Genomic DNA, 22,939 nt, shown 5'->3' with positions numbered 1-22,939 from the left:
AGCTAAAGAATTTGTCTGAACTCTAGAAACTGAGACTGGCGAGGAAACAGATTCTTCTCTAGAACCTCCGGAAAGTATCACAGTTCTTTCTAACACCTTGGTTTTAGTCCAGTGATATCTGCATTGACCTTCTAATCTACAAGACTGTAATGAGATAAATTTGTTTTGTTTTAAACCACTAACTTTGTGGTAATTTGTTATGGCAGCAATAAAAATCCTAAAGTAAGCTATATCAGTATCACATTTAGAATAGGCTATAACTGTTAGAGAAAATTGAAATAAGAATTGGTTAAAATTGGTTGCTTCTGGGAAGCAGGACTGTTGATGAGGAGGAGCTGAGTGGGCCAACTTTTTTTTTTTTTTTTTGGGGGGGGTGGTATGCGGGCTTCTCACTGTTGTGGCCTCTCCCGCTGCGGAGCACAGGCTCCGGACGCGCAGGCTCAGCAGCCATGGCTCACGGGCCCAGCCACTCCACGGCATGTGGGATCTTCCCGGACCGGGGCACGAACCCGTGTCCCCTGCATCAGCAGGCGGACTCTCAACCACTGCGCCACCAGGGAAGCCCAGGCCAACTTTTTTGTAAGTGTATTTTAACTATTGGTGTAAGCTATGCACATGTATCATTTTGATGAAATTATAAAGAAAAATAACCATACTACACATGCTAAACTAATTAAACGATGTCTCTCCATAGATGACTGGAACAGTTCAATTCTTAGGATATAGAAAGTAGATAGTATGTTAGAGATCTTATACCATTTCCTCAATTTCAGAATGAGAAATATGAGGCATTCATATAACTGGTATGATACCATGCTCACCTTCTGTATTAAAAGATGTTTTCTTTATTAGGTGCAAATGAACTTCGTTATAAAGTACACAAATATTAGAGCTAAATAGGTGTCTCAGTACTTAGAGACATCTGGGAGTAAAATTGCCTCATTTTTTTATCTTGAATATTTTAAATCAATCATGCTTTAGAAAGAAAGTGTGTTATTTTGTTGTGGTGACAATTGCATGGATCATTCTACACACTTCCAATTTGGAAGAATAAAGTTTAAAAAAACCTGGTTGAAGCTTTTATTTTCATAGCGAGTTGCACTGGAAAGATGAGTTTGCACACAAGTCATGTACATAGCTCCCAGATTTATAGGAACATCATCACAAAGAGAGTGCAGGGACTTTCTGCATACACTTTACACAACTTTCCCCAATGTTAACACCTTATACAACCAGAGAACAATTTTTTAACACTAAGAAGTTAACATTAGTAAAATATTATTAACTAAACAACAGACTATTCACATTTCACCAGGTATTTACTAAGGTCCTTTTACTGTAATAGGGTCCAATCCAGGATACCATATTGCATTTAGTCTCCTCTAATGTATGACAGGTTCTCAATCTTACTAATTTTTTATGACCATGTTAATTTAAAAAAATACTGGTCTGGCTTTTTTTTTTTTCTAGAATGTTCTTTAATTTCAGTTTGTCTTATATTTTCCACCTTGACTAGGCTCAGTTCTTATTTTCCATGGACTTTGGGGAAGAATGTCACAGAGGTGAAATGTGCTTTTTGTCATATCATGTGAAGGGAGGACATGGTATCAGTATACATGCCAGGTTTCTCCACTGTAAAGTTGGAGAAACTATTTTTCCCTTTCCACACTCTATGCTTTGGAAGTGAGTCATCTATTTCAGCCCAGACTCAAGGGGTAGGGGACAAGCTCCATCTTCTGGAGGGGATATTTACATATATTATTTGGAATTTTTCTGTAAGAAAGGTTATTTCCTCTCTCCATTTATTTATTTAGTTAGTTAGTTACTTAATATATCGCTGTGACCTCACATATATTTATTCCATACTTTTAATCCAATGTTACATTTTTTATTTTGTTGCTAAAACTGTTCCAGCTTTGGCCATAAGGACCTCTTTTAGATTGGCCCTTTGATATACTCCCTTCTTTATGATTTTAAAGCATTCTCTTACTTCCTTTGCTACAAAATGGTCCAGGGTCATTTTTTTAACATCTTTATTAGAGTATAATTGCTTTACAATGGTGTGTTAGTTTCTACTGTATCACAAAGTGAATCAGCTATACATATACATATATCCCCATATCCCCTCCATCTTGCGTCTCCCTCCCACCCTCCCTATCCCACCCCTCTAGGTTGTCACAAAGCACCGAGTTGATCTCCCTGTGCTATGTGGCTGCCTCCCACTAGCTATCTATTTTACATTTGATAGTGTATATAAGTCCATGCCACTCTCTCACTTTGGCCCAGCTTACACTTCGCCCTCCCCGTGTCAAGTTCATTCTCTATGTCTGCATCTTTATTCCTGTCCTGCCCCTAGGTTCTAAAAAACGTTTTTTTTTTCCCTTAGATTCCATATATATGTGTTAGCAGACAGTATTTGTTTTTCTCTTTCTCACTTACTTCACTCTGTGACAGACTCTGAGTCCATCCACCTCACTACAAATTACTCAGTTTCATTTCTTTTTATGGCTGAGTAATATTCCATTGTATATATGTGCCACATCTTCTTTATCCATTCATCTGTTAATGGACACTTAGATTGCTTCCATGTCCTGGCTATTGTAAATGGAGCTGCAGTGAACATTGTGGTACATGACTCTTTGAATTATGGTTTTCTCGCGCACCAGGAAACAAAGAGGGAAGAAGAAGTCTCTTGCCTCTTTGGCAGCTCCAGACTTTTTCCCGGACTCCCTCCCGGCTAGCCGTGGCGCACTAGCCCCCTTCAGGCAGTGTTCACGCAGCCAACCCCAGTCCTCTCCCTGGGATCTGACCTCTGAAGCCTGAGCCTCAGCTCCCAGTCCCCACCCATCCCGGCGAGTGAGCAGACAAGCCTCTCGGGCTGGTGAGTGCTGGTCGGCACCAATCCTCTGTGTGGGAATCTCTCTGCTTTGCCCTCTGCACCTCTGTTGCTGCACTCTCCTCCGTGGCTCTGAAGCATCCCCCCTCTGCCACCCGCAGTCTCCGCCCGTGAAGGGGCTTTCTAGCGTGTGGAAACTTTTCCTCCTTCACAGCTCCCTCCCACTGGTACAGGTCCCATCCCTATTGTTTTGTCTCTGTTTTCTCTTTTTTCTTTTGCCCTACCCAGGTACGTGGGGAGTTTCTTGCCTTTTGGGAAGTATGAGGTCTTCTGCGCACGTTTAGTATGTGTTCTGTAGGAGTTGTTCCGCATGTAAATGTATTTTTGATGTATTTGTGGAGAAGATGGTGATCTCTCCGTCTTATCCCTCTGCCATCTTGAAGGTCTCCCTCCCAGGGTCACTTTTATTTTAGTTGTTCCAGCTCTTGAGTCAACATTTTCTCGAAGAAACCTCATTATCTTTTACAGGAGAATGGTATTCAGAAACCAAGATCTGTACACTAGGTGTGCTTGCTGCTACCGTGGTGTCACGTGTTCTAGGCCCTTTTGGCCTAGAAAGGAAGTATTTGTATGTGTACTAATCCATGAGTACACATATATTGGTAATTATCTATCTGTCTATCTGCCTGTCTATCATCTATTTATATGTCTTTTCCTGTTTGTTTATCTAAACATGAATTCAAACTGATAACTCTGACTGTAATCCAGCACCACAAGGTTCATTTCAGTCTTTCTCCCTTGTCATTTTTAACTCTGACAGTGAGAAATCTGACTCTCTTGTTTATAATATATTTACTTATTTTTTAACTCTGGTGGACTTAGTAAAGAAGTTTCAGAATTTTTAACCTGTACCCTTTTAGAATTCTTAACATATTTTCCAACTAGGGTACAGTGTTTACAAAGAGTATCTTTTTGTCTTTAGCTTTATAGTTTCCAGTCAAAACACAGTTTTCCAGAATTAGTTAGGACACTCCTTACCACCCACACTACCTTTGGTGAGGTTATTTCCTACATTTGTGATATAACTTGTCACAGTCTACAGTCCATGCTGGGATCCCCAGCATCTTGGTTGATTGTTTTTAATTTACATACCTTTAAGTTCACTCTTTGCAGTATACAGTTGTATGAGTTTTTAAAAATGTATAGAATAATTTATTTACTACTTCAGTGCCATACAGAACAGTTTCATTACACTAAAAATTCTCTGTATAACCCCTTAGCAACCACCTACTTCTCTTTCCACTGACACTTGGCAGCAATTGATTTTTTTTTCCACCCACAAAATTGTGCATTTCCAGAATGACAGGTAATTTAATTATACAGTATGTAGAAATTTGGGTCTGGCATCTTTCACTTAACAAAATATATTTAATCTTCACTTATGTTTTTGCATGAATTAATATTTTACTTATTTTGTCACTGAATTTTATCCCATTGTATGGATGTACCACAGTTTGTTTATACATTCATTTGTTGATGGAAATCTTGTTTGTTTCTACTTCCATTGGTTGGTGATTATGAACAAAGCTATTATAAACTTTCACATACAGATTTTTGTGTGAACATAAATTTTCAATTTACTTAAGAAAATACCTAAGAGTAGGATTACTGGGTCACTTGGTAGACATATGTTTAACATTATAAGAAGCTGTCAAACTGTCTTCCAAAGTGACTGTACCAATTTGCATTCTCACCATCATGAATGAAGGTTCTTGTTACTCTGTGTCCTTGCTAACTAGCATAGCTCCTTTGAGTACTTTTCATAGTTGTTGACAGGCTGTGAACATATTTGCATACCCCTTTGTTTGCCTAACATCACTTTTAAAACATTTTATCTATGATTACCACATTTAATTGCTTGACTTTGTGCCTAGGACTATCAAGTTGCTACAGCAATACAAACTAAATTTTATATTGCATATTATAATCTTTATAAATCTCTTATTTTTTATGTGTGAACAGGATCTTGTTTTACATAATACTTCAAAAAAAGATTTAGAGTGGAATTTGGATACTAGTAATACTGGTAAACTTTCCGAAGATGGCATATTCAAATTTAGCATACTCAGTGGGACTCTGCGACCAATTGAAGAGTGTAATGTTTCTATAAATTTCTGTCCAGGTAGGTACTTTTTTCTGTATTTGTTGTTGTTTCTGTATCAGTTTATCCTTCACATATTTTATTTTATCAAGTATATAAAAGTTTAGATTATTTGTTATATGTTCTTAAAACAGTTTTAAGAAATTTCTTACTAAAATTTTGTGGTAGCTGTTATTATAAATGACACCCAATGATCCATACCTCCTGGTATTCATGCTGTTATGTAGTCCCCTCCCACATCAAGTAGAGCTAATATATGACCCATGGGATATTATGGATGTGATGGTGTGTGACTTCTAAGGCTAGATCAGAAAAGGCACTGCAACATATCTGACTTTTCCTCTTGGATTGCTTGCTTTTTAATAATTGGTATGGCAAATTTTCTTTCACTAAACATATATTTCAAAACTTTTTGGCAATTCTTATACATTTACTTCTCTAAATGAACTGTAGGTTATTTTTTCCAGTTTCTAGAAAATGGCATATAATTGAGTTTTTTCCCTGCAAAGAATAACATGCTTTTACAGTAATTAAGGTGTCATTTTATATGCATCATTATGTAAAGAACAAGAATATCTTTTCCCCACTAAATTATCTTGGTACCTTGTTGAAATTCAGTTGACCGTAAACAGAGTTGTTTATTTCTGTTAACCTGGTCTTAGAGAATGGCCTGTGAAGTATTCCCTCCATTTCTGTTTTTGTGAAGATTGATATTAATTCTTCATGAAATGTTTGGTACATTTCACCAATGAAGTTGTTTGGGTTTTGGCTGTTCTAAGTGGGAAGTCTTTTGATTCCTTCTTCAATCCCTTTCTATAAGTCTATTCAGATTTTATATTTCTTCTTGGGTCAGTTTAAGTAATTTGTGTCTTTCTAGAAATTTGCACATTTCTTCTAGGTTATCTAATTTGTTTGTATACAGCTGTACATTGTGTTTCCTTATAATCCTTCTATTAAATTTCTGTAAAGTTAGTATTTATTTTACCTTTTTTATATTCATGACTTTGGTAATTTGAATCGTCTCTCTTTTTTTTTCCTTGGTCATTCTTGCTAACGGTTTTAAAAATTTGATAATGTTTTCAAAGACCAACTTTTGATTTCCTTAATTTTTTCCTATACTTTAATTTCTGTTCTAATATTTATTATTTTCTCTATTCTACTTTGTTTGGCTATAATTTTTTTTCCCCCTTGTCTCTTATGGTGCAAGGTGTTAGGTATTGATTTAAAATATCTTTTAGATGGAGGCATTTATAGCTATAAATTTCACTCTGAGCACTGCTTTAGGTGCATCCCATAAATTTTGATATGTTTTGTTTTCCTTTTAATCTACAATTATATTTAAAAATTTACTTTGCCATTTCTTTTTTTTTTTGTTTTCTTCACTCTGACGTTTGCTGGTCAACAGTGTATCCTCAATGGTATTATTCTGAGAACCCACAACTACTGAGCAAGGGGCTTGGGAGCAAGGGAGAAAACATCGTACAGTGTATTCAGTTCTGTTCTCTCCATCTGGAGCTAGCCTACAGGTTGATTATATTTTAATACTTTTTACATAATATTAGAATGACACACATTGTCATCATTTTGATGGGAAGATTCACTAATCTGGCAGCTATCGTGTTTACTCCTTGTATTTTTCCCTTTTAGTTCTATTCTTTTCAGCTACAAAGATGAAGTGTTTAATACTAAATGTGGGGGAAACATAATCATTTTTGATCTATTTCTTCCTCCCACCCATTGCTTTCCTTTCAAAAATATTTTTGTATTTTCTTTTGCTTCTATTTTCATGACAATATATTGTATCTAAGCTCTTCCTGCTGTCTTACATTGTTTGTCCTTAAATCATCTGAGATTTGCTCCCAAGAGCAAATTTATTTATTTTATGGCATTTGCTTCCAATAGCAATTTGTTACATTTATCCATTCCATTGTTAAGCAGTTCTTATTAATAAGAGATTCTTTTTTTTTTTTTTTTTTTTTGCGGTACGCAGGCCTCTCACTGTTGTGGCCTCTCCCATTGTGGAGCACAGGCTCTGGACGCGCAAGCTCAGCGGCCATGGCTCATGGGCCGAGCCGCTCCGCAGCATGTGGGATCTTCCTGGACCGGGGCACGAACCCGCGTCCCCTGCATCGGAAGGCAGACTCTCAACCACTGCACCACCAGGGAAGACCAGTGAGAGATTCTTAAACTTAATGTTTTGAAGGATGTAGGTAGGGATCCTCTCACAATTCAGACTATCTTAAATGTAAAAGTTAATTTATTTGACTCATCTAATGCAAAAACCTAGGAATAGATTTCCTGTCTTTAGGCATGGCTGGAACCAGGTGCTCTAAAGATTACCTGGTTTCTTTCTTATTTTTCAAATCTGCTAAATCATTATCAGAGTCATGTGGTCATTTAAAATAGGCTTCCATTCTCTCATGTGTAGATCTGTTGAAAAAGAGATTGCTTCATTCTCACCAGTTTTAACAAAGGTATTGGGCCTGGTTACATTGGTCCAGTGGGTGATATGCCAAGCAATAGGTATCATTTGAATTGCTGGACCTCACTCAAATATCCACTACAAAAGCTTCATCCTTCAGATTGTTGTAACTTTTCTCATTGAAGATGTAGGCTTTCCAGCAGTTATCCAATAATTCTAGATAGGCTTTCTTTAAGTCCACAAGTAGATGGAAGCTGCATCAGCAAAGGCTTGATTATACTATAATATACAATACACATAGTATATTATATACTATAATATACTGTACTATAATATTTGAGGAATAACATGTGCACATTATAATCTGCTTTTGCCTTATGCTCTTATATTTTTGCATTTAATATATCATAAATGTCTTTATAATATTAATGATAATTGTAAGCTATTTTTTAATTGGTAAAAATGGCTGACTACCTTGTTTCATCATGATGTATTCTATGGGAGTCCAAACACTCTCTGGATTCAGACTTTTGAGAGTCAAATTTCAGAGTCAAACAAATCTGTTTGAGAGTCAAACAACTTTCTGTTTGTTAAGCTCCCTAAATACCTGTCATCAGAAAAATGGACACAAAATTATTGGAATTAAATCACTAATTGAGATGGTGACTGAAAAGGATCAACGTGGTGTGTATAATTTTCTGGCTTAGATTTTATGCCATGCTTCCCAATGACCATTCATCTACTTTGCGTACATGAATTTTTCATAGTTTCCACTTTATAACCAGTATAGATATCTAAGGTACAAATCTGAATCAGATCAAAAAGTTTATAATTCTAGAAAAATGTTCATGGTTGAGTAATGTATACTTATGCTGTTCTTTGTGATCATCTGTCTTTGCAGTGTATTGTTTTGATTTTTATTGGATTTTTTAACACCTTTATTGGAGTATAATTCCTTTACAATGGTGTGTTAGTTTCTGCTTTATAACAAAGTGAATCAGTTATGCATACACATATGTTCCCATATCTCTTCCCTGTTGCATCTCCCTCCCTCCCACCCTCCCTATCCCACCCCTCTAGGTGGTCACAAAGAACCGAGCTGATCTCCCTGTGCTCTGTGGCTGCTTCCCAATAGCTATCTGTTTTACATTTGGTAGTGTATATATGTCCATGCCACTCTCTCACTTTGTCACAGCTTACCCTTCCCCCACCCCATATCCTAAAGTCCATTCTCTAGTAGGTCGGTGTCTTTATTCCCGTTTTGCCCCAGGTTCTTCATGAACTTTTTTTTTTTCTTAGATTCCATATATATATGTTAGCATACGGTATTTGTTTTTCTCTTTCTGACTTACTTCACTCTGTATGACAGACTCTAGGTCCATCCACCTCTCTACAAATAACTCAATTTAGTTTCTTTTTCTGGCTGAGTAATATTCCATTGTATGTATGTGTCACATCTTCTTTATCCATTCATCTATCAATGGATACTTAGGTTGATTCCATGTCCTGTTTATTGTAAATAGAGCTGTAATGAACACTGTGGTACATGACTCTTTTTGAATTATGGTTTTCTCAGGGTATATGCCCAGTAGTGGGATTGCTGGGTCGTATGGTAGTTCTATTTGTAGTTTTTTGAGGAACCTCCATACTGTTCTCCATAGTGGCTGTATCAATTTACATTCCCACCAACAGTGCAAGAGGGTTCCCTTTTCTCCACACCCTCTCCAGCATTTATTGTTTCTAGATTTTTTGATAATGGCCATTCTGACTGGTGTGAGATAATATCTCATTGTAGTTTTGATTTGCATTTCTCTAATGATTAATGATGTTGAGCATTCTTTCATGTGTTTGTTGGCAATCTGTATATCTTCTTTGGAGAAATGTCTGTTTAGCTCTTCTGCCCATTTTTGGATTGGGTTGTTTGTTTTTTTGATATTGACCAGCATGAGCTGATTGTAAGTTTTGGAGATTAACCCTTTCTCAGTTGCTTCATTTGCAAATATGTTCTCCCATTCTGAGGGTTGTCTTTTGGTCTTATTTATGTTTTCCTTTGCTGTGCAAAAGCTTTGAAGTTTCATTAGGTCCCATTTGTTTATTTTTGTTTTTATTTCCATTTCTCTAGGAGGCAAGTCAAAAAGGATCTTGTTGTGATTTATGCCATAGAGTATTTTGCCTATGTTTTCCTCTAAGAGTTTGATAGTGTCTTACCTTACATTTAGATCTTCAATCCATTTTGAGTTTATTTTTGTGTATGGTGTTAGGGAGTGTTCTAATTTCATTCTTTTACATTTGCTGTCCAGTTTTCCCAGCAAATTATTGAAGAGGCTGTCTTTTCTCCACTGTATATTCTTGCCTCCTTCATAAAAGATAAGGTGACCATATGTGCATGGGTTTATCTCTGGGCTTTCTAACCTGTTCGATTGATCTATATTTATGTTTTTGTGCCAGTACCATACTATCTTGATTACTGTAGCTTTGTAGTAGAGTCTGAAGTCCAGGAGCCTGATTCCTGAAGCTCCCTTTTTCGTTCTGAAGATTGCTGTGGCTATTCGGGGACTTTTGTGTTTCCATACAAATTGTGAATTTTTTTGTTCTAGTTCTGTGAAAAATGCCAGTGGTAGTTTGATAGGGGTTGCATTGAATCTGTAGATTGCTTTGGATAGTAGAGTCATTTTCACAATGTTGATTCTTCCAATCCAAAAACATGGTGTATCTCTCCATCTATTTGTATCATCTTTAATTTCTTTCATCAGTGTCTTATAATTTTCTGCATACAGGTCTTTTGTCTTCTTACGTAGGTTTATTCCTAGATATTTTGTTCTTTTTGTTGCAGTGGTAAATGGGAGTGTTTTCTTGATTTCACTTTCAGATTTTTCATCATTAGTGTATAGGAATGCCAGAGAATTCTGTGCATTAATTTTGTATCCTGCTACTTTTCCAAATTCATTGATTAGCTGTAGTAGTTTTCTGGTAGCATCTTTAGGATTCTCTATGTATAGTATCATGTCATCTGCAAACAGTGACAGCTTTACTTCTTCTTTTCCAGTTTGGATTCCTTTTATTTCCTTTTCTTCTCTGATTGCTGTGGTGAAAACTTCCAAGACTGTGTTGAATAACAGTGGTGAAAGTGGGCAACCTTGTCTTGTTCCTGATCTTAGTGGAAATGGTTTCAGTTTTTCACCATTGAGGACGATGTTGGTTGTGCGTTTGTCATATATGGCCTTTATTATGTTGAGGAGAGTTCCCTCTGTGCCTACTTTCTGCTGGGTTCTTTTCATAAATGGGTGTTGAATTTTGTCAAAAGCTTTCTCTGCATCTATTGAGATGATCATTGGGTTTTTCTCCTTCAGTTTGTTAATATGGTGTGTCACACTGATTGATTTGCATATATTGCAGAATCCTTGCATTCCTGGAATAAACCCCACTTGATCATGGTGTATGATCCTTTTAATGTGCTGTTGGATTCTGTTTGCTAGTATTTTGTTGAGGATTTCTGCATCTATGTTCATCAGTGATATTGGCCTGCAGTTTTCTTTCTTTGTGACATCTTTGCTTTTGGTAGCAGGGTGATGGTGGCCTCGTAGAATGAGTTTGGGAGTATTCCTCCCTCTGCTATATTTTGGAAGAGTTTGAGAAGGATAGGTGTTAGCTCTTCTCTAAATGTTTGATAGAATTCTCCTGTGAAGCCATCTGGTCCTGGGCTTTTGTTTGTTGGAAGATTTTTAATCAGTTTCAGTTTCAGTGCTTGTGATTGGTCTGTTCATATTTTCTATGTCTTCCTGGTTCATTCTCCCCACGTTGTGCATTTCTAAGAATTTGTCCATTTCTTCCAGGTTGTCCATTTTATTGGCATAGAGTGGTTTGTAGTAATCTCTCATGATCCTTTTAATTTCTGCAGTGTTGGTTGTTACTTTTTCATTTCTAATTCTATTGATTTGAGTCTTCTCCCTTTTTTTCTTGATAAGTCTGGCTAATGGTTTATCAATTTTGTTTATCTTCTCAAAGAACCACCTTTTAGTTTTATTGATCTTTGCTATCGTTTCCTTCATTTCTTTTTCATTTATTTCTGATCTGATCTTTATGATTTCTTTACTTCTGCTAACTTTGGGTTTTTTTTTTTTTTCTTCTTTCTCTAATGGCTTTAGGTGCAAGGTTAGGTTGTTCATTTGAGATGTTTCCTGTTTCTTAATGTAGGATTGTATTGCTATAAACTTCCCTCTTAGAATTGCTTTTGCTGCATCCCATAGGTTTTGGGTCATCATGTCTCCATTGTCACTTGTTTCTAGGTATTTTTTTATTTCCTCTTTGATTTCTTCAGTGATCACTTCGCTATTAAGTAGTGTATTGTTTAGCCTCCATGTGTTTTTATTTTTTACAGATCTCTTCCTATAATTGATATCTACTCTCATAGCGTTGTGGTCGGAGAAGATACTTGATTTGATATCAGTTTTCTTAAATTTACCAAGGCTTGATTTGTGACCCAAGATATGATCTATCCTGGAGAATCTTCCATGAGCACTTGAGAAGAATGTGTATTCTGTTGTTTTTGGATGGAATGTCCTATAAATATCAATTAAGTCCATCTTGTTTAATGTATCATTTAAAGCTTGTGTTTCCTTATTTATTTTCATTTTGGATGATCTGTCCATTGGTGAAAGTAGAATGTTAAAGTACCCTACTATGATTGTGTTACTGTCGCTTTCCCCTTTTATGGCTGTTAGTGTTTGCCTTATGTACTGAGGTCCTCCTATGTTGGGTGCATAAATATTTACAATTGTTATATCTTCTTTTTCGATTGATCCCTTGATCATTATGTAGTGTCCATGTCTCTTGTAATAGTCTTTCTTTTAAAGTCTATTTTGTCTGATATGAGAATTGCTACTCCAGCTTTCTTTTGATTTCCATTTGCATGGAATATCTTTTTCCTTCTGGTCACTTTTAGTCAGTTTGTGTTCCTGGGTCTGAAGTGGGTGTCTTGTAGACAGCATATATATGGGTCTTGTTTTTGTATCCATTCAGCAAGCTTGTGTCTTTTGGTGGGATCATTTAATCCATTTACATTTAAAGTAATTATTGATATGTATGTTCCTATTCCCATTTTCTTAATTGTTTTGGGTTTGTTATTGTAAGTCTTTTCCTTCTCTTGTGTTCCCTGCCTAGAAAAGTTCCTTGAGCATTTGTGTTGTAAAGCTGGTTTGGTGGTGCTGAACTCTCTCAGCTTTTGCTTGTCTGTAAAGGTTTTAAGTTCTCCATCTAATCTGAATGAGATCCTTGCTGGGTAGAGTAATCTTGGTTGTAGGTTTTTCTCCTTCATCACTTTAAATATGTCCTGCCAGTCCCGTCTGGCTTGCAGAGTTTTTGCTGAAAGATTAGCTGTTAACCTTATGGGGATTCCCTTGTGTGTTATTTGTTGTTTTTCCCTTGCTGCTTTTAATATGTTTTCTTTGTATTTAATTTTTGATAGTTTGATTACTATGTGTCTTGGCATGTTTCTCCTTGGATTTATCCTATATGGGATTCTCTGTGCTTCCTGGACTTGATTAACTACTTCCTTTCCCATATTAGGGATGTTTTCAACTATAATCTCTTCAAATATTTTCTCAGTCTCTTTCTTTTTCTCTTCTTCTTCTGGGACCCCTTTAATTCGAATGTTGGTGTGTTTAGTGTTGTCCCAGAGGTCTCTGAGACTGTCCTCAGTTATTTTCATTCTTTTTTGTTTATTCTGCTCTGCAATAGTTATTTTCACTATTTTATCTTCCAGGTCACTTATCCGTTCTTCTGCCTCAGTTATTCTGCTATTTATTCCTTCTAGAGAACGTTTAATTTCATTTTTTATGTTATTCATCATTGTTTGTTTGCTCTTTAGTTCTTCTAGGTCCTTGTTAAATGTTTTTGTATTTTCTCTATTTCCAAGATTTTGGATCATCTTTGCTATCATTATTCTGAATTCTTTTTCAGGTAGACTGCCTATTTCCTCTTCATTTATTAGGTCTGGTGGGTTTTTACCTTGCTCCTTCATCTGCTGTGTGTTTTTCTGTCTCTCATTTTGCTTTACTTACTGTGTTTGGTGTCTCCTTTTCACAGGCTGCAGGTTCATAGTTCCCGTTGTTTTTGGTGTCTGTCCCCAGTGGCTAAGGTTGGGTCACTGGGTTGTGTAGGTTTCCTGGTGAAGGGGATTAGTGCCTGTGTTCTGGTGGATGAGGCTGGGTCTTGTCTTTCTGGTGGGCAGGTCCACTTCTGGTGGTGTGTTTTAGGGTGTCTGTGGCCTTATTATTATTTTAGGCAGCCTCTGTGCTAATGGATGGGGCTGTGTTCCTGTGTTGCTAGTTGTTTGGCATAGGGTGTCCAGCACTGTAGCTTGCTGGTCGTTGCGTGTAGCTGGGTCTTGACATTAAGATGGAGATCTCTGGGAGATTTTTGCCATTTGATATTACGTGGAGCTGGGAGGTCTCTTGTGGACCAGTGTCCTGAAGTTGGCTCTCCCATCTCAGAGGCACAGCACTGACTCCTGGCTGGAGCACCAAGAGCCTTTCATCCACACAGCTCAGAATAAGAGGGAGAAAAAATAGAAAGAATGAAAGAAAGAGAATAAAATAAAATAAAGTAAAATAAAATAAAGTGTTTAAAATAAAAAATAATTATTAAGAAAACAATTTTTTAAAGTAAAAAAGAAACAAAAATGGATGGACAAAACTCTAGGACAAATGTTGAAAGCAAAGCTATACTGACAAAATCACACAGAAGAATACAGATACACACTCACAAAAAGAGAAAAAGGGGAAAAAATAATATACCTTTGCTCCCAAATTGCACCTTCTCAATTTGGAATGATTCGTTGTCTATTCACGTAATCCGCAGATGCAGGGTACATCAAGTTGACTGTGGAGTTTTAATCTGCTGCTCCTGAGGCTGCTGGGAGAGATTTCCCTTTCTCTTCTTTGTTTGCACAGCACCGGGGGTTCAGCTTTGGATTTGTACCCGTCTCTGCGTGTAGGTTGCCTGAGGGCGTCTGTTCTTCACTCAGACAGGATAGGGTTAAAGGAGCAGCTGATTCGGGGGCTTTGGCTCACTCAGGCCTGCAGGAGGTAGGGCTACAGATGTGGGGCGAACCTGCAGTGGCAGAGGGCAGCATGATGTTGCACCAGCCTGAGGCACGCAGTGCGTTCTCCCGGGGAAGTTGTCCCTGGATCACGGGACCCTGGCAGTGGCCGGGTGCACAGGCTCCCAGGACGGGAGGTGTGGAGAGTGACCTGTGTTTGCTCACAGGCTTCTTGGTGGCTCCAGCAGCAGTCTTAGCGTCTCTTGCCTGTCTCTGGGATCCACGCTGATAGCCGCAGCTCGTGCCTGTCTCTGGAGCTCCTTTAAGCAGTGGTCTTAATCCCCTTCCTCGCGCACCAGGAAAGAAAGAGGGAAGAAAAAGTCTCTGGCCTCTTCGTCAGCTCCAGACATTTTCCCCGACTCCCTCCTGGCTAGCTGTGGTGCACTAGCCCCTTCAGGCTGTGTTCACGCAGCCAATCCCAGTACTTTCCCTGCGATCTGACCGAAGCCCGAGCCTCACCTCCCAGCTCCCGCCCGCCCCGGTGCGTGAGCAGACAAGCCTCTCAGGCTGGTGAGTGCCAGTCGTCACCGATCCTCTGCGGGAATCTCCTCGCTTTGCCCTCCGCAACCCTGTTGCTGCGCTCTCCTCCGCGGTTCCGAAGCTTCCCCCCTCCGCCACCCACAGTGTCCACCCACGAAGGGGCTTCCTAGTGTGTAGAAACCTTTCCTCCTTCCCAGCTCCTTCCCACTGGTGCAGGTCCCGTCCGTATTCTTTTGTCTCCGTTTTTTCTTTTTTCTTTTGACCTACCGAGGTACGTGGGGGCATTTCTTGCCTTTTGGGAGGTCTGAGGTCTTCTGCCAGCATTCAGTAGGTGTTCTATAGGAGCAGTTCCACAGGTAGATGTATTTCTGAGGTATCTGTGGGGAGGAAGTTGATCTCCGTGTTTTACTCTTTCGCCATCTTGAAGCTCCTCCTGCCATTTCTTAATAATTAGTTTTTGGGGAGTGTGTTGTTTAATTTTCATGTATTTGAGAATTTCCCAAATTTCACTTTATTATTGATTTCTATTTTTGTTCCATTGTTGTTGTAGAACATACTTTGTATGGTTTCAGTCATTTTTAATATATTGAGGCTTACCTTACACTCTAAAGTATGGTCTACCCAGGAGAATGTTCCACATGCACTTGAGAAGTGTATGTATTTTGCTCTTGTTGGGTGGAATGTTCCATAGATGTGTGTTAGGTCCAGTTCATTTATAATGTTGTTTAAGTCTTTTATTTCTTTAGTGATCTTCTACCTACTTGACTTACCCACAATTGGGAGTGGAGTATTGAAGCTTTATAGGGTTATTATTTAGTTATTTATTTGTCCTTTCAGTTCTACCAGGTTTTCATCATGTACTTTGTGGCTCTGTTAAGTGCGTATATGCTTAAAATTGTTATATCTTCTTGATGGTTTGTCCTCTTATCAGTACATATAATGTCCTTCTTTATCTATAGTAGCAATTTTTTTCTTAATATTTATTTTTTCTAAATTTATCATAGCCACCACAGCTCTCTTTTAGTTTTTATTTGCATTTATATCCTTTCTCCATCCTTTTACTTTCAACTGAGTTGTGTTTTTGAATCTAAACGTGTCTCCTGTAGATGACATGAATTTGGATTATTTTTTAAAGTTTATTTTACTTATCTCAGCCTTTTCATCACTGTACTGAATTATTTTATATTTACTGATTAATTACTAATGAAGTTAAGGAAAGATTTACATCTGTCTTTTTGCTTAACATTTAACTTCCCTTTTTGTTTCTTTCCTAATAAAATTCTGAGGTATTTTCTTAGTGACTTCCCTGGAAAATACTAGTAACATCTTACTTTTTAAAATGTAATTGAGAGTAATACCAAGTTCATTTCAACAGTATGCAAAAACTTTGCTCCAATATAGCATCCCCTTTCTTTGTACTATTATTGTCATGCAAATTACATCTTTGCACAATATAATCCCATCAACACAGTTTTATACTACTTTCTTATACTTTTTTTCTGTGTAGTTTTAAGGTTTTTTTCCTTTTACTGAAGTTTAGTTGTACGATATTGTATAAGTTACAGGCATATAATATAATGATTCACAATTTTTAAAGGTATACACCATTTATAGTTATTATAAAATATTGGCTATATTCCCCATACTGTACAGTATATCCTTGTAGCTTATTTTATACCTAATAGTTTGTACTTTTTAATCCCCTACTCCTATATTGCCCCTCCCCCCTCCCCCCGATAAACACTAGTTTGTCTCTATATCTGTGAGTCTGCTTCTTTTTTGTTATATTCACTAATTCGTTGCATTTTTTTTTCATATTCCACATATGAATGATATCATACAGTATTTGTCTTTCTCCATCTGACTTATTTAAATTAGCGTAATGCCCTTGAAGTGCATCCGTGTTGCTGCAGCCACTGTGGAAAACAGTATGGAGGTTTCTCAGAAAACTAAAAACAGAACTGCCATATGACCCAGCAGTTCTACTCCTGGGTATACATGCGAAAAAAATAAAAACACTAATTTGAAAAGATACATGCACCCAAATGTTTGTAGCAGCATTATTTACAATTGCCAAGATATGGAAGCACCCTAAATGTTTATCAACAGATGAATGGATAAAGATGTGGTATATATATATACAATGGAATACTACTCAGCCATAAAAAGAAAAGAAATTTTGCCATTTGCAGCACCATGGATGGACTTGGAGGGCATTATGCTAAGTGAAATAAGTATGCATTTAAAAAAAATCAGATAGTCAAGGAAAATGAAAATAAAACTACTTTTATATTATCATTTATAGTTACTCATATATTTACCTTTACCTCTTTATTTCTTTCTGTGATCCAGTTTACTGTCTAGTTTCCTTTTATTTCAGTTTCAAGGGCTCCCTTTAGTATTTCTTCTAGAAAAGGTCTGGTGGTGATGAAGTCTATCATTTTTTGTTTATTTGGGAATGTCCTAATTTATTCCTCATTTCTGAAGGGTAATTTTGTTGGATTTAGAATTCTTGGTTGACAGTCTATTTCTTTCAGTACTTTAAATATGTCTTCATACTGCATTCTGGCCTTCAAGGTTTTTGGTAAGTCAGCTGTTCACATTATTGAAGATCCCATATATATAATGAGTCACTTTTCTTTTTCTGCTTTGAAGACTCTCTTTCCTTTGGTTTTTGGCCATTTGACAAATATGTCTGAGAGTAGATCTCTTTGAATTTATCTTACATGGAGTTCATTGAAATCCTTACATGTTTCATTTAATGGTTTTCATCAAATTTTGTATGGTTTTGGCCATTATTTCTTCAAATGGTCTTTCTACTCTCTCTTTCTCTATCTCTGGGCTTCTCGTTTTGTGTATATTGGTTTACTTGATATTGTCCTGTAGATCTTTGAGGCTCTGTTTAGTTTTCTTCATTCTGTTTTCTTCTGTTCCTCATACTGGAGGAACTCAACTGACATTTTTTTCATGTTGGCTGATTCTTTAGTCAGTTTAGATCTACTGGTGAAACTGTGTTGAATGAATTTTTCATTTCATTTACTGTACATCAACTCTGCAATTTATGTATAATATATATTTATATATAAATATGTGTGTGTATGTGTAATGTTTGAACTTTCTCAGGGACAGGTTCTACTGACAATTTTTTTTCCTGCGTATAGATCATTCACTGTTGGTGTTTTGTGTGTGTCAAATTTTATTTTTGAAAATGGGGCATTATAAGTAATGTAATATGGCTACCATGGAAATGAGAACTTCACTTCCACTCAGTAGTTGTTGCAATTTTTGGTTTGTTGTTATTATTGTTACTGTTTGTTTGTTTAATGACATTACAGAACTAATTCTGTAAGATTTGTATTCTTTTTCTTATGTGTCCACTGAACTCTCAATTTAGAGCTCATCTAATGATTAAACAGTGATTTCCTTAAATGCTTTAAATCAATAAGTTGCCCATACTTTGCCGAGGGATTCTGTGCATGTGTTGGGGCATGTCACTGACGGATGAATGGACAAAGAAGATATGGTATATCCTTACAATGGAATATTATTCATCGTTAAAAAAGGGGATTTCCCTGTCTGTCCAGTGGTTAAGACTCTGCACTTCCACTGCAGAGGTTGCACGTTGGATCCCTGTTGGGGGAACTACGATCCCACATGCTGCAGGGCAAAGCCAAAAAAAAAAAAAAAAAAAACGAAGGAAATCCTGTAATATGTGACATGTTTGAATCTTGAGAACACTATGCTAAGTGAAATAAGCCAGTCACAGAAAGACAAATACTGCGTGATTCTACTTATGTGAGATACTAAATTAGTCAAACTAGGAGAAACAAGGAATAGAATGGTGCTTTTCAGGGGCTAGGGAAGGGGGAAATGGAGAGTTGCTAATCAGTGGGTATAAAGTTTCAGTTATGCAAGACGAATAAGTTCTAGTGATCTGCTGTACAACATTGTGTCTACATATAAAAATACTGTAATATACCTTTAAAATGTGTTAAAATGGTAGATCTCATATTAAGTGTTCTTACCACAATAATTTTTTTTAAATGTGGGGATAAGAGGTATCTCTCTGCATCTGTACATTTCAAATAACTAAAAAATTCCTCTAGTCTTTTTTTTTTAATCAGAAAACTGTTAGGACAAGTTAGTCTCCTTTTGGACAAGTTACAATGGTAGCATTTTGATTTTTGACTGAAAGTCTGTTTTTCTGTCCACCCCTGGCCCCGACCGAATCCCTTTGTCCTAAATCTGATCCACTGTCTAACTTTTTTACACACACACCCCCACTTATGTGCAAACCATGATTCCAATAATCTTATTAACATAACTTCTCACCCCCCAGGTCACAGGGCTTTGGAAGGACAGCGTAATAAGCAGCACAGAAAGCAACTTGTTTACTTTTCCCAGCCTCTTGAGAGATGTGGGTCTCTAATTAACTTAAGATTTCTTTTAATCACACCTAGTGAGATCTTGTCCTTGTTCTTTGTGCTATCCTGTAGCATCTGCCGTTTTATTCTAGCAGGCATTGGTGATTGATTACACTTTTGTTCTGCCATTTTCTCTTCTTGTAATCTGACTGTGGTATAAGCCTTTTATTTCAAACCATGGTCAGGGCTTTTATGTCTCCTATTTCCTTTGCCTTGTAGATGGAACCTTTGCCATCAATATCACTTAAAGTAGGGCAAATATATTTTATCTCCACTTTGGGTAGAACCTGTTATACTGCTAACCAAGCAGGGCTCCTTTATACTGTCAGGGCTTTCAAGAGTTTGAGTGAGGTGGGTTTTAGTTTTCACTCCCCCTTTATTGCTCTTCCTTGGACTGCCACAGGGATAGAGGCAGGGCTGTGATAGTATCTGTTATCCGCACTGGTATGTAGGCAAATCATCAATCCCTTCTGAATCTTAACCACTGTTCTTGAATCTAATTTGTGTGGCTAGACTCTCACTCCCCTTGGATAAGATTGTTCTTAGTTCTCATGTAAATAACCTCAATGTTTCCTGAGCCTGACACCCAGGATGTGCATATCTTAGAAGATTCTCAACATGAGAATCCATGAAGAAGATTCTCCACATGAGAATCCGTGCTACATTAAAACATAGAATTGTTCAGATAATGAGCTTTAGGAAGTGAAGGTATGGCAACTACCTTTTTTAAGCAGACAGGAGCAAAGGAACAGCAGGAAGGTGCTTGTAAAAACATCTATGCACGTTTGTTTTTTTTTTCTCTCTCTTTGAGGAAGTCTATACTACTATTTGTCTCTAATTGAAAGCATCTACTTAAATACCTTTATAGTTTATATACTATAACTAAAGCATACCAAATGTCATTTCCAGACTATTTTTCTATTTAAAAGGGTATTATAGTAACTTACCTGTTTTTCTTCCTAATTATTCTTACTTATGAAGCAGTGTTAAGATTACAGGCTCTTGTATATGCTATTTGGGCCTATCCAGATTCCCATTACTGGGCTTTTCCATCCCTCTCTCAGTTGTGGGTGTTGGTTCCTGGCAGGTTATGTTTGTCCCTTTCTCCAGGGGATTGCCCTTGGCTGGAGGAAGATACCTCATGAAGAGATACAAAGGAGATTAAGTCTAACCACCACTACTACCTCAGGTGACCCAACCCACTCCCTCCCACCCCCTCCCCCTGCTCTGTCTGATATCCCAGAGCTCCCTGTGGAATCAGGTTGAATCTGGATTCTAAAACTACAGCTTCTCATAGCTTCTTGCCCTGCCCTGTTCTGCTTCCCTCCTTTACCCACGGGTTCCTCCTGAGAGCACTCCCTCAGTAAATCACTTGCATTGGGATCTCTCGGACACTACTATGTTTTACACATGTGGCAATCTAATAAAATACCCGCGGCTAGCTATGTTAACAACAGAAAAGGCAGGATAAGAACCTATTACCGCTTTTAAGCTTTTTAGAGAGTTCATTGAGCTGTGTGTTCGCTTTCTCCATAATATTCTGTTAGCACAGTATTGCATTAAGTCTATGTCCAGCACATCTCTTAGCCTGGCCTTGTATATGCACTTTAGATTTATGTGTGAGAGACAGTACATAGGATATTGTGATTAGTAGATTTTTTAAATGTTTCATCTTTTATTACCTCTGTTTAGAACTCTGAAAAGATGATAGAAAACATCAAATATTCCCTGCATTCTGAAGTTTACTTTATAAAAATTATTAGGTTTCATTATATATTTCTTTGTATTTCTTCTTAGTTTCTAATGTGTCTGGTCCTAAAAGAAATAGTATAAAAGGTAGTCCAGCTAAAGCCACCACCTGTATTTCTATACAGAGCTTCTCCTTTATGTCCTTACCAACATTTATATCCAGATGAAATGGACTGAATCATCTAGAAGGAAATAAGAAACATTTCCATTTGCCTTTTCCTGCAGTATGGGGCTGAACCCAAGCAGTCAAACCTATAGGCTCCTTCCTTAGGATCTCATCCTAACTCTTAAAAAAAAATTAAACATGCCTATAACACCTTTATATAACTTACATCTCAGATGAGAGAGAAGGCATACCTGAGCTTAAAAACATGTGTTACTGAATCCCCAGTAGTCTTAGTTTACACAAGGAACCCCTTCTCCATTATCCCAGAAACCTTTAACACTTCTAAAACCCAGGAATAATCTCAAAGCAATCCATTCAAAACTCAGAATTCAGTAAGTTTTTGATTTCTAAACTATAACTTTGAATTCATACTCATGAGATCACATTTTTCTGCCTGTGAGACTTACGTTTGGGGATTTGGGTCTTAAAAGGCATTGGCAGCTGGCTCTGATGGCACCTGTTGTCCGAGACCAGCCTGCTGCTTCTGTGCTGAGCCTTTTTCTCCTACACAAACTGCCTTTCCTCCTGTGAGTTGTCATGTGGCAATTTCCTATCTTTTCCTACCAGGTGAAATTGGCCAGTCGACCCTGACAGCCTTACATAAATCTAAAAATCTGCAAGAAAGCACATTCCTTTCCTCTCAGCATATCCATTTCTCAGTATTCCCTGAGATCTTTATGGCAGTTATCTGACCTCATCTTCATGCTGCATATACTAAAGGGATGGGCAGCTCCTTTTAAGGCATGGAAAACAATTAGAAAAAGAAGTCCTGTTGTACTGTTTCCCCAAGGTATATGTATTTTCCCATAATAATGAAAATCTACTGTAAGGAGACGTACTCTATTTCTAGGCAGAGTGCACTTTAAAAGATTTTTATTTCAATGACACCTCATTACAAGTCTTAAGTTCCTTGGCAGGATAAATCCAGTTTCTGGGTAATCTATTCTGCTCTACTGAACTGTAACTTCATAGTACATCTTAATATTTAGTAAGGTTTAAATTATGTAAATGTTTTTTGGTGTGTGTGAACTAATCTAAAATACTTAAAAAATGTTTTTCTTTCATTAGAACAGCCTAGAAAATACACAGCTGATATTCCTATACATTTAAATGATAATCCAGTTTGCTATCGAATGTTATGTCTGGTTGGAGAGGTAAAATTACCCAAGTTATTGTTTGACCCTCCTTTCATGTTTTTTAATCCTGTTCCTTTGGATGTAACAACTGTGATGGATGTCAACATTTTACCTCAAAACTATTTCAGGTAGATGCCTAATGTGAATTGACCACATTTTCTTTAGGTGCTTTTTTCTTTCTGTCTGTGTTATATGAGTCATGAACAATGTCTGACTTGTTTCTATAGTTGGAGTGAACTACTAAAATATTTAACTGTACATTTAAATTAAAAATGCCCCCCAAAAGCCCATTTAGTTGTCTCACCGTTAGTCGTTTAATTTTCTGGTAAAATTTTTTGGTATATCTCTTTATGTGGTATGAGAAGCAAGCTTAAAAACTCAGTGTATTAGTTTTCTTTTGCTGTGTGACAAATTACCACAGACTGAGTGTCTCAAAACATGAATTTGTCCTCCCAGTTTTCTTTGG

At 37.2% G+C, this 22,939-nt stretch overlaps 1 protein-coding gene across 1 annotated transcript in view; it reads left to right on the top strand.

Annotated features, from left to right (window-relative positions):
- CFAP47 (cilia and flagella associated protein 47) overlaps positions 1-22,939 on the top strand; it is a 505,984-nt gene that overhangs the window by 159,929 nt on the left and 323,116 nt on the right. The window contains 2 exon segments of the mRNA XM_069540349.1: positions 4,859-5,018; positions 22,406-22,601. Coding sequence (XP_069396450.1) covers positions 4,859-5,018; positions 22,406-22,601 — 356 coding nt within the window.

Source organism: Delphinus delphis, chromosome X, assembly GCF_949987515.2.
Source record: "Delphinus delphis chromosome X, mDelDel1.2, whole genome shotgun sequence".
Taxonomy (NCBI): domain Eukaryota; kingdom Metazoa; phylum Chordata; class Mammalia; order Artiodactyla; family Delphinidae; genus Delphinus; species Delphinus delphis.
This window is presented reverse-complemented; position numbering and strand designations above follow the sequence as displayed.